At 46.0% G+C, this 12454-nt stretch overlaps 1 protein-coding gene across 1 annotated transcript in view; it reads right to left on the bottom strand.

Moving 5' to 3' along the window:
- C1QL4 (complement C1q like 4) overlaps positions 1-10910 on the bottom strand; it is a 32405-nt gene extending 21495 nt beyond the window's left edge. Inside the window, exon 1 of the mRNA XM_079965687.1 lies at positions 9632-10910. Coding sequence (XP_079821813.1) covers positions 9632-10195 — 564 coding nt within the window. The 5' untranslated portion in view covers positions 10196-10910. The remainder of the gene's footprint in view (positions 1-9631) is intronic.
- Between the last annotated feature and the right edge of the window lie 1544 nt (positions 10911-12454).

The following is a 12454-nucleotide window of genomic DNA, read 5'->3' as shown; positions in this document are numbered from 1 at the left end:
AGCTCTGATTAGGAAAGATACACTACCAAGACAACGACCTAAAATACTGAGAGATGGTGCAGCAGAGTTGCAGTCAGAGCACTGGACTTGGATTCCCAAGAGCTTGGTACTCAGCAATGATGCTCTCCACCCCCGTCGTTCAGCCCCAGACACAGAGGTCCAGCTCCGAGGACCTTCTGGCAGTTCCCTCAGGGCGAGAAGCGAAGTTACAGGGAACCAGGCAGAGGGCCTTTTTGGTGGTGGCGCCCACCCTGTGGAACGCCCTCCCATCAAATGTCAAGGAAACAAACAACTACAGTGGTACCTCAGGTTACATACGCTTCAGGTTACATACGCTTCAGGTTACACACTCCACTAAGCCAGAAATAGTGCTTCAGATTAAGAACTTTGCTTCAGGATAAGAACGGAAATCAGGCTCCGGCGGCGCGCCGGCAGCAGGAGGCCCCATTAGCTAAAGTGGTGCTTCAGGTTAAGAACAGTTTCAGGTTAAGAACGGACCTCCGGAACGAATTAAGTACTTAACCCGAGGTACCACTGTACCTGACTTTTAGAAGACATGTGAGGGCAGCCCTGTTTAGGGAAGTTTTTAATGTCTGATGTTTTATTGCATTTGTAATATTCTGTTGGAAGCCGCCCAGAGTGACTGGGGAAACCCAGCCAGATGGGCGGGGTACAAATAAGAAATTATTATTGTTATTATATTATTATACTCCCTGGGTGACCTTGGTCATGTTCTGTCTCTCACATGGCAGAGGTGAGGATAACATGTGCTGGGTGGGTAGGGAATCCCATCTGAATGCCATCCTGAGCTTACTAGTGAAGGGGGGGGGTTGGACAGAATTGCCGGCTTTTCACACTCTATTTCTGACAGGTGTCTCTGCCTTCAAGACCACTCATCCAAAAAAAGGCAGAACAGATCAAGCTTTCCCCAGTAGTCTTTGCTTCGCATGTTCCATCACAGCAGAGCTTTCCAAACTTTGCATGTTGGCGACACATTCTTAAGGCATGCATCATTTCATGCGGCCCGGTAATTCAGTTTTACTAGCAAACCGGAGGTTAAACTAACCACTTTCCAGCCCCGGAAGGAGGGTTCGCATGACACATTGACACATGGCAGCCGACACACTAACGTGTCGCGACACACGGCTTGGAAAGCTCTGCGTTGCGGTGTTAAAACATTCCAAACGGCACAGAAGCTCGTGGGGCAACCGTACTTACATATTTCCCTGCTTGTTTGTGAGTTCTTAAATGCCTTTGAGGAGCAAGAACAGTCTTCATGGCTTCTTAAAGACATCTCCTTGTACAATTTTATTTTTGCACTTTTCTTTAAAAATAAATCCTAGTTGCCAAGTGATTATTGAATCATGGCAAACTCTTCTGTGTTTACCCACACGATTGACACAGCTGGGCGAGCCCCTGACACCCACTCTCCAATTCTATGATTCTATGACACCCATGACCCGGGCAGGGGACCTACTCTGAAGGGCCTGTGGGTGGGTGATTCTCTCCCTGGTCTGTTTAGTTTCCGTCTTCCCCCTCCGCTTGCCAATTTGTTCTGTCAGTGTGGATCCTGCTAACTGCCATGTGTGGGGATCTCAGAGAACTCTGCTGAGACAAGAAGGGTGTCTCAACCCTGGCCCCCCCGTGCAAGCTTTCTGTGACTCTGGAAGGGAAAGATGTTTCATTTGCTTAACTCGGAGCAACAAAATCTCCCTTGGAAAATTGCATAGAATTGTGGTATTGGAAAGAAGATCCAGGGGTTTTATATGAGCCTCTATCTGTCCTTGGAGCCAAGCGAAAGAAGACAGTTTGTCGAGGCATATGCAGAGAGCTCAGACTTGTCTCCCCTCCGACCCACACATCGTGAAGTAGGAGTGAATATTTGCAGGGCAGAGGTTATAATTTCCAGGCAGGTTTGAGGCCTTACCTCTGCCCTGATTATTTAAGATTTAAACCACTCCTGACGTCGCCTAATGCCTGCTAAATTCTATGTACTTGAGCCATTCTGGAAGTGTTATGTGTAGACTCTGTAAGCGAGTCTTGGCAAAAAGAGCGGAGGGGGGAGCCTAAAAACACACACACAAAGCTCAGGGAAGGATAGGAGCCAAGAACATGTCCCCCCGGTGTGGGATTTGGGACTGACTAAGTGATGGATATTGAGAGCGACTGGCCAGGAAAGGCAAGAACCAGTTTGATCTACTTGGGAACGCTCCAGGGTCTTACTGCAAGGAGCCGCTGCCCTGTGTTTCCCAGATCAAACAGTTTCAAGAAGGAATAGCAGCCTGGCCCTTTCCAAAATGCTGCGTGTTTTTGTGTGTGTGTCTCTCTCTCTCTGTGTGTGTGTGTGTGTTTTATTTTTTTACGCCCTGCCAAAGGCATGGGAATTCCAAACCCTATGCTGCCCCAAAGTCTACTGGTCTCATTTCTGTGCCTCTAATCTCCTAGGGAGCTCCTTTTGGACGTTAGTGTACAGTGCAATGGTTAGTGGGTCCAACTAAGGCCTGGGAGTGCAGGGTTCGAATTGCCACCTGGCCATGAAGCTCACTGGCTGACCTTGGGCCAGTCAATGCCTCTCAGCCTAACCTATCTCACAAGGTTGGTTGTGGGGATTAAAAGAGGAGCAGAACTTTGAGCTCCTTGGAGAAAAAGATGAGACATAAAAGCAGTCTATGTATGTATGTTTGTACTGAGGAAGAATGAAATGGGCAGTGGGAGTTAGAGGGGTGTGCTGAAAAAATGCTAGTGTTCAATAACTGCATTATTATTTTTAATAGCTAAGATGAAAAAGGTAAGAAAAAGGTAAAGGACCCCGGGATGGTTACGTCCAGTCAAAGGCGACTATGGGATGTGGCGCTCATCTTGCTTTCAGGCTGAGGGAGCTGGCGTTTATCCACAGACAGCTTTCCAGGTCATGTGGCCAGCATGACTAAACTGCTTCTGGCGCAACGGGACACAGTGACGGAAACCAGAGTGCACGGAAACGCCATTTACCTTCCCGCTGCAGTGGTACCTATTTATCTACTTGCACTGGTGTGCTGTTGAATTACTAGGTTGGCAGGAGCTGGGACAGAGCAACAGGGGCTCACCCCGTCGCAAGGATTCGAACCGCCAACCTTCTGATCAGCAAGCCTAAGAGGCTCAGTGGTTTAGACCACAGCGCCACCCGCGTCCCTAGCTAACATGAACACAACGCCAGGCCACTGGTCCATGTGGCTCAGTATTTTCCTCACTGGCTGGCAGTTCTCAGGTTCTGCTTACAGGCTACCTCTACACATCTGATTGGCCACTTTGAGAACAGAATGCTGGACTTGATGGGCGGCTGGTCTGATCCAGCAGGTTCTTTTTAGTAGATCTCCAGGGTTTCAGACAGGAATCCCCATCCCACCCCCTGCCACTTCTGCCGCAAGACATTCCTGGGGATGCCAGGGATAGAACCTTCTGCAGGCAAAGCCGTCACTCTTGTACAAATCCCCCATTAATTTCTGGTGAGAACCCAGGATAGGGCCCCAGCTTGCCTAGGTGCCATGCCGTTCCCTCTAGTCTTTGAAACCTTGGCCCCCTTGCTCCAGATATTAGTTATTATTATTATTATTATTATTATTATTATTATTATTATTAATATTATTTATACCCCGCCCATGTGGCTGGGTTTCCCCAGCAACTTCCAGAATATTAAAACATGATAAAACATCAAACATTAAAGGTAAAGGTAAAGGGACCCCTGACCATTAGGTCCAGTCGTGGCCGACTCTGGGGTTGCGGCGCTCATCTCACTTTATTGGCCGAGGGAGCCGGCGTACAGCTTCCGGGTCATGTGGCCAGCATGACTAAGCCGCTTTTGGCGAACCAGAGCAGCGCACGGAAACACCCTTTACCTTCCCGCCGGAGCGGTACCTATTTATCTACTTGCACTTTGACGTGCTTTCGAACTGCTAGGTTGGCAGGAGCAGGGACTGAGCAACGGGAGCCCACCCCATCGCGGGGATTCAAACCGCCAACCTTCTGATCGGCAAGTCTTAGGCTCTGTGGTTTAAAACAGGGCTGCCTTCAGATGTCATCTAAAAGTCTGATACTGTAGTTGTTTATTTCCTTGACATTTAATGGGAGGGTGTTCCACAGGTCGGGCGCCACTACTGAGAAGGCCTGGTTTCTTGGAACAGCAGGGAGAAAAAGCACAATGTTGTGCCTATGTTCAAAAGCAGGTTTTTGTGTATGTGACATTTTTGTATTTATAAGCTATTACAGGCTCAAGCTGCAACAAACGTTTGGGGACTGAATTAAAGCAAACCCTTCTTGGAGTTTAAGCCCTAGTTGGCTTTGAGCTATGAGTGGGATAGACTGCCACTGAACTCGGAGACCCACACAAGGAAAAGGGCCGATCGAATGTGGTTTGGCTTGGCACCTGTGCAAGAACGTTTCGGGTCGGGGGGGGGGCAATGTGGTGCCCTGTATATGGCACTGGGTTCCAGCTCCCATCCTCCCCAACCAACCGTTATGCTTGGGGCTGATGGGAGATGGAGTCCAAGAACATTTGAAGAGAGCAGTTTGTTGGCCACCCGTCTTTCAGACGGTCAGGTCTCAGATGCCCAGGGTCTTGTTGCATCTCTTCAGATTACAGCAGTGTAGCCCTCTCCCCGCTCGTGCCTACGTTGCTGCTAGATTTATTGCCACAGTTATACATAAATCTTACAGTGATTTTTCTATTTTAATACCCTGGCTTTTTATTTTTTTTAAAAAAGCTACATAAATTTTAGAAAAGAGTAGGAGGAAGGATAGCGACGGGGAAGAAAAAAAGGCTGTTTTATTAGTCTCGGATCAGAGGTAAAGACAGGGGTATCGCTCGCCCCTGATCTCAATTGACAGGAGGCATTTTGGTATTAAAACTCAAATAAAAAAAAAGAGAGGTCCTTGCTGACAAATTGACTGCAAACAGGTCTCCAGGGACGAATTGACTGAACCAATATTACCAGTTGCCATGTCAGTTTCCATCCTCCCCGCTATTTATTATTTAATAAACAGGCAATTGTTCCTCTTCACCAAGCACAAATTGTGAAGGTGTCGAAATCTATTTAAAATCTCCCTGGAAAAAAACCACGTATTAACCCTACCATCTCAGCGTTCATTTTCTTATTACAGGGTGTTGGTTTTTTGTGATTTTAAGGAGGGAAAATCTTTATTCTAAGCTGGTGGGAGGGAAGAAGGGAGGGGGTATTAAAAAGCCCATGAAGCATAAATCATGCTGAGCATTACTTAGGTCTTTAGATGTTTTCTTGTATCACTTGTGGGTGAGGCGGAGGTGGAGATTTGCCTTGATGTAAATTGGCATTCAGATCAATAGAGCCACGCCATTATAAATTTTTTCCCCTCACACCAATCAAGGAAAAAAACTCCAAATTTATCCTTAGTGGCACTTTGGATATCCAAATATTGCTAGAAATTAATTGATTTTTTTATTTTTATTATTTTTGCAAGGGAGACAGAACCGTGATATTAATGTTGAAATTATCGAAGGCCTGGGTGAAATTGACTGTGCTCTGCATTTTTTTTTAAAAAAAGAAGTGACTGAAATCAATGAACAGGCTGAGGGGGCGATTGGCACTCTCCCTAATATATTTCTGCAGGGAGGAAAGTGGGGTGAGATTAATTCGGCTGCAGAATCTCCCCACCCCACCCGCCAAAACTAAAAATAGATCATTTCAATCACTTCTATGAGGAAACTGACAAATACATGTTATAGCTGGAAAGTATGTTTTAGTTTAGAAAAGCAACGGAATATGAAACGGTCAGCGCTGGGCTTTCTTAAAAGTGTGGAGACAACAAACTCCTAGTAGGCGCATGGACAACAGCCTAGCTGACTGGCACTGGGGCCAATTCTGACTTGTGCCTCGAGATGCCCTGAGGCTACTCTATACATTACAGCAGTGGTTTTCAACCTGGGTGCCGGGGCACCCTGGGGTGCCTTGAACGATGGTCAGGGGTGCCACGGGAAACACCATCCTCTGTCCCTCTTTCCTTCTCTCGCTCCTCTGATGCCCTCCTGCATCTCTGCCTCCCAAAGGCTTGCACAACTGTTTGTTGCAACAGCAGCCCTGGCTACAAGATCCTTGGGTGAATGGTGCCTCTGGGGCTGGCCAGGGGGTGCTTCCCAGGCCCCTGTGGGGCAGAGTGAGGAGGCACCTCTCTTTGGGGCAGCTCTGAGACCAGGGGCAGCAGCTGCAACTGCCCAGAGGACTCCCAAGGAGAAGGGAGAGGAGGCTGAGGGAACACTCCACAAAAGAGGGTGTTCAAAAAGCGGCGAGGGGCTGCCGGCTCTGCAGCCAAGGGGTGGCATATAACTGGGCTCCCGAGCCCCACAGGGGTGCCGCAGAAAGAAGATAGTTGCGTTAAGGGAGCTGCGGACCCCGAAAAGGTTGAAAACCTCTGCATTACAGGTTGTGTGTGTGTGTTCACTGTCTGGTTCAAAGCAACTGTTTGCCTCACGGGGTGTGAGTGTGTGATGTTTGCTGCTCCAGAGTCACACTGTGTACACTCCTAACCCATAATGTGTGAAACACCCCCCCCCCCCAATTTCTGATGTGGATTTAATTTATTTATTTTAAAAAAAACAGACGCTTACTCAGTTTGGCTGGTCCAGAATTTTGAACAGCAGGGTTATATATCTGGCGATTCAAGGATCTTTTGCCGACGTAAATCTCTCTCTCTCTGTGTGTACATGCCATCGATGCGTGTGCATTCACATTTAACGCTAGTGTCTCCTATAGTCTTTTTTGGTTTTTTTGCTTGAACTCGGCTAGCATATGTAAATACGCCTATTGATTCTGTGGAGATGACGGATCCCCTTCTCCAGAGAGGTTGCTTTCATTAGTTCAGGGATGTGGGGGCTTGCTGAAGGAGAACGGGGATGTGTTTAAAAAATTCAAATCAATTGCTTGTTTATCTTCAATAAATGGAAAGCATTGAAAATGAGACTCGAGTGTAACTTCGCCCGTTTAATAATGTGGTGTCTGTCCTAGTTGCGGAGTTGTGTGTGTGTGTCTGTTACTTTTAATTTTGGGGGGGGAAAGTCCTCTCCTGGCAGATGGCTTCTAGATCTTGCCTTTCGGACTCACAAAAGCTCATTCAGTAAACAGATGCACACACCCCTTTAAAAACAACTAAGTAAGATGTGCTTCTTGAAAACTTTGCACCTGCCTGCAGCTTCGAATTGCTAATAAATATAAAGATGTGGCAGAGGTCATGGAAGTGAGTTTATTGAAATCTAGCTGAAGAAAAAAGACGAAAGGGACTTTTGATGGACAGAAAGACATATAGATGAAGGGAAATGAACTTGAAGTCCTTCAACATGTGAGAAGATATTGAAGGGTTATTGGACTGCATTTGGGATGGAGTTGGTTTATTTAAAAAATAAGTAGCTCTGCTTCTCTTTCAGATTCATATAACCCCATGGCGTAGCGAAATGCTCTTTTTTCATTTGAACATCTTACATGCAGTTCATGTAAAAGCAAATCATTATGTTCACATGGACGTGTAACTGGAATGAAACTGTTACCAAGTTTTGTTTTAATAATTTATAGTTATGAGTACAGGAAAATGTGCATGTAGAAGGGATTTGCAAGTATATATACGTAATATCATGCAGATAACTGGTATAGAAAAGTGTTAATTGTTGTATGTTATTCACTGCTAAAAGTGAAATTGAAGCTAGATTGTGAGTCACAATTCTGTATGTATAGGATAAAATAGAACACACACTCCCTGCAACAATTCTACATAACTGAATAAATCTTAATTGTAAAGCACAAAATTGATGTATATGATCATAATCAATTAGTATTTAATATGCTTATATGTGTTTTGTAATTTATGTAGGTTAGGTAATAAAATAATTAGTGTTTAGTAATACATATTGGGTACAATTTACACTATGTTCACACTTCCATGTATATATCATTTTTTAAGTAGCTGAGATAGACAAACACATATTTCCCCATATTTCTTAATAGAGATGACCAGTGGGCATTTTTTAAAGCTATTTAAATATCCATGCAGTTATTCTATATATCTTGTTTGACATACAATTTATAGATGTAGGCACACAACTTTACCAAATGTGTGTGTATGTATAAAATAAGCAATTTCTATAACATTCCATAAACCGGAAGATTATCTTACATCTATTGTCTGTCTTGCAGACTAATAAGGTCCATTCACACAATTTTCAAGCATTCAATAGGCTCCAATTTCTCTCTGATCAGTGCAAATCCTATTAAACTTCACTAACTAGATGCCCCGTATTTAGGAGAATGCATATTTGTCTGTGCACTGGATGTTATGTTTGTTGCACAAAGTTTAGATTTCACGATTCTGTGTAAGCTGGCAGGAAATATTTGTTTAGTTATGGCATAGTTTCACACTGAATCAATGTAAGCAGCATTTCTAAAAAGAAAGTAGAACCCTGCCCCATATATGTGTATAAAGAAAATGTGGAAATCACTCTTTTCCTTTAAGTTTGCTCCGATCCTTTATGAAATGAGAACATCTTCTCATTTTGGAATAATGAATGAAATTGCTTTCTGCACAGTGTACTGCTTTATATTTTATCATATATTAAACCCTCCCTTCACATTTTTTAAAAAAGCTAAGCACCCCGAAGCATGGAGAGAGGAGAAAAGAGGAAGCAGGTTTGACCCCAAAACAGCTTCCAATTTAAGGTGATTTTTAAGGTCAACGGAGAGTTATGCTGGATTGCAAATTCGAATATTGTAGCGTTTGTTTGGTGTTGTTAGTGGGAAAAGGAACATCAAGGAAAGCTCAGTGGGATTATGTGCTGGATATTCATTTGTTAAGCCCCCCGCCCCCCGAACTCTTAATATAAATTGCCTATTCATAAAGACAGGGTTATTTTCAGTACTCTGTAGCTCGTCTGATTAATAAAACGTGTAGAGCTTTGTAAGACCGATATACTTGTGTTGTTTAATTAATAGAAAGCCTGTCTGGGAAGAAGTAAGCACACATCATTTGCAGGAAAGTAATTTCTTACTAAAAAGTACTCTGGAGTTAAGAAGAATTATCACACACACCCTGCTAACTTTGGGTTCAGGCCGGGTGGGATGTTCTCCTGATCTTTGTGACAAATCCCTTGTTCTATCCCCATAACTGAAACGCTCTGTGTTTGGAGTGTACGGCGAGGTTTCCGCGCATAAAGTTAAATGCAGGCTTTGACTACATAGCAGATGGTACCTGATGGTGGTCAAGGAGCAGAAGCCACAGGGCAAAAGAACCTTTAAAAGGTGAGTGGGTGGAGTCGGTGTGAAAGATTGGGAGGAGCTAATGAGAGTGGGTGTGGTTAGCAGTTGGCCTGGGAGGGGCCAGGTGTGGGAGCAGGTAGCATTGGGAGTGGGCAGGTAGGTGTATTTGGCAGGAGGACACACAAATCAGAGGGGCTCCAGGTGAAGTGGAACTGGGATGCTGAGGCTATTGATGGAGGGGTCATTCTGTTTGCAGCTGGAATGGGAGGATGCAATAGGGGAGAGTCGGAGAGAATGGCACACTGAGAATGGTAAGCGAGACAGAGGGGGCACAGAGGATGGCCCAGGAAGGAAAAGTTCATAGGGTTAGAGTGTCACCTTACCTGCCCGTTCTTCATCAGGTCTGCCCACATGCTGGTGCCGTCCCCGCCCCGCATCAGGACATGGTAGGTGAAGAAATAAATGCCGGGCAGAGGGCAGGTGAACTTGCCACTTGACGGCTCGTAGTAGTTCCCCACATTGGTCACCACGTCATCGAAGCGCAAGATCTCGTACCCTTCGTGCGGCTTCCGCAGTCCTGCATAAAAGGCAATCTTAGGGCTGTAGAAAGATGGGATATATCCCCCAGGCCCTGGGCCAGGTGGGCCTGGAGGGCCAGACCTCCCTGGCTCCCCGGCTGGACCTCTGGGCCCAGGTGGCCCCGGAGGGCCCGGCGGCCCACGAATCCCCGACTTGCCCTTCCTCCCCGGGTCTCCTTTCCCTCCAGACACGTGTGGAGGCGGCGAGATGACGGCCAACTCCTGGCTTGCCTCTGCCGAAGCCGCCCCATGGGTTTGGGGCGTGTAGGGGTCGCAGACCATGCGGCAGCTGCCCAACATCTCGTAGTGCGAGGTGGTCTTGGAGCTGTGGACCAGCAAAGGGATGGCCACCAGGAGGACCAACACCATGGCCACCCCGATGGCGGCCCCGATGACCCTTTTCTTGCGGCTCAGCCTGGAGGCGGCCAGGGTTAAGAAGTCGTCTTCGCTTTTGGAGGTAATGGTGGAAGTTTCTCTGGAGTCGAGAACCACCCGGACGGAAGTCCCCACTTTAGCGTCCTTGGAGTGAGGAAGGGGAGGAGGACAGCGGTGCTCCACTTCGACGGCCTCCCTTTCCAAAAGGGGGACTTGTTGACTGGCAAGGCAAACCCACGTTGCTCGGCTGCGCTGCTTTGCTTCTTATCTCTTCCCTCCACGAGAGACTTGCTTCCGTTTACAGTAGACTCTTTGGCTCAATCCCACTTCACTGGGAACGGCGGTGGCGGCAGCAGTAGCAGGAGATGCGTTAGGGATGGAGATGGCTAGGGGAAAACAAGTGTGTTTGTGAGTGTGTGTGAGTGTGTGCATGCATGAATATGTATGTATATATATATTTGCCTTCCTTTCTCTTCTCCACTTGAGAACTCAGCTGGTGACCGGGTAGCAGCTCCAGGCTCCTGGTGCCAGATCATATGGCCATCAACGGGAAAACCAGAGGGAGAGAGAGAAAGAGAGAGAGAGAGAGGTTTCTCAGCCACCAGTTCACCCAGCACCCCTCCCTACCACATGCAAAGCCTTTTCCACAAACTCAAGAAGAGGAGATCAGACTGAGCTGCCCAAGATGCAAAAAGTAGCTTTAAGCCAACCAGAGCGACCTCTGCTGCTTCACAGAGGAGGCGAGGCTCAGCCACTGAGTGAGATCTGCCTGCAGCCTGGAAGTGTCTCATCCCATCCATAGCAGCCTGGGCTTCTGCTCGCATTTGCATGAGCCAGGGGCGGATTGTCAGGAACATGGGGGGCCGGAGGCCTCCATCCTCAGGTGCTGCTGGTGGGAATCCATGTGGACAAACATCACTGTCATCTCCCTGTAAGGAACAAAAGGAGCTCTCAGAGAGGTGCACACACCGTCATTTGCCTTCTTTTGGGGGGGCAATTGCATCGGCGTGGAATGACTGATGCTGTGTTCCTCCTTCTCCTCCTCCTCCTCCTCCTCCTCCTCACACCCATTCCATCTCCTGGACCGGGCTCACTGCCTGCATCCCGCAGCCCCGCTGGCATCTAGAGTCATGTTTAAGGATGTGTTTTATATGCCGGGGTTGTATCATTTCCCCCATGCAATTAAGTGCTTTACCTTTGTGCCTTCTTTTGCCTCTCTCGGCGGAGATTGATTAACAGCTGACAGATCCAGCAGGAATCTCCTAGAGGGGCTGCAAGCCATCACATTCATTAATTAATCAATTATTCCCCCCCTCTCCCCAAACACCCATCACACACACCAGAGAGAGAGAGAGAGAGAGAGAGAGAGAGAGAGATGCCGTTTTAACTAATGGTTCATTTTTTTGAGACGGCACAGAGAGCAGAGTTGGGGGGGGAGAGAAAGAGGCATATTAGGAACTTATAGGTATATATTGATGGAAACGATATAGACAGGTGTGGAAGGGAAAGAGAGAGAGAGTGTGCGTCTCTGTTTGCGCGACATTGCTGGTACATGTTTGTGTAAGGTAAAATAGTGCACATTAAGATGTGCACAGAAGAAAGATGTGTGAGTAATTTAGGAGTGCACATATGAAAAAGAAGATAGCATTTGTCATGTACATGTGTAAATATATAATGATACATTTTTTAAAAAAATGATTTATGCTTTTCAGGTTTATACATTTCACTATTTGCAATCATCTTAAAATTTCAAAACTTGACTTCCTTACCCCTCTTTCTGCAGTTCCTCAAATTTATTTTCTTTAATATCTTCTGCATATCCAAATTAACTTACTTTACTCATTTATTCATCTACTTTAAATATATACTCTTATGAAACTGCAGGTTATTACAATAATCCTGCTAATGTTTTTATCTGTTTGCAATTTATCTGTAAATATTCAATAAACCATTTTCATTCTTTTATAAAAAGTTTGTTATCTTGATTTCTTATTCTTCTGGTAAGTTTTGCCATTTCTACATATTCCATAAGTTTTTGTATCCGTTCTTCCTTTGCTGGGACTTCTGCTTCTTTCCACGCATATAGGTAATCAGTTGAGAGATACATGCACGCTTTAAGCATGTGAGTTCTGCCTGTATCACGTATGGGTGATGTAGGAAAGGTGGAGTTTTATACATGAACAGAAAAAAACAGATTTGAACGAGAGAGGAGGATGTAAGTACAATGCACACACACACACACACACACACACA

This window comes from Podarcis cretensis (assembly GCF_951804945.1).
Source record: "Podarcis cretensis genome assembly, chromosome: 2".
Lineage (NCBI taxonomy): Eukaryota > Metazoa > Chordata > Lepidosauria > Squamata > Lacertidae > Podarcis > Podarcis cretensis.
Note: the sequence above shows the minus strand (reverse complement) of the source record. Positions and strands in the feature narration are given on the sequence as shown.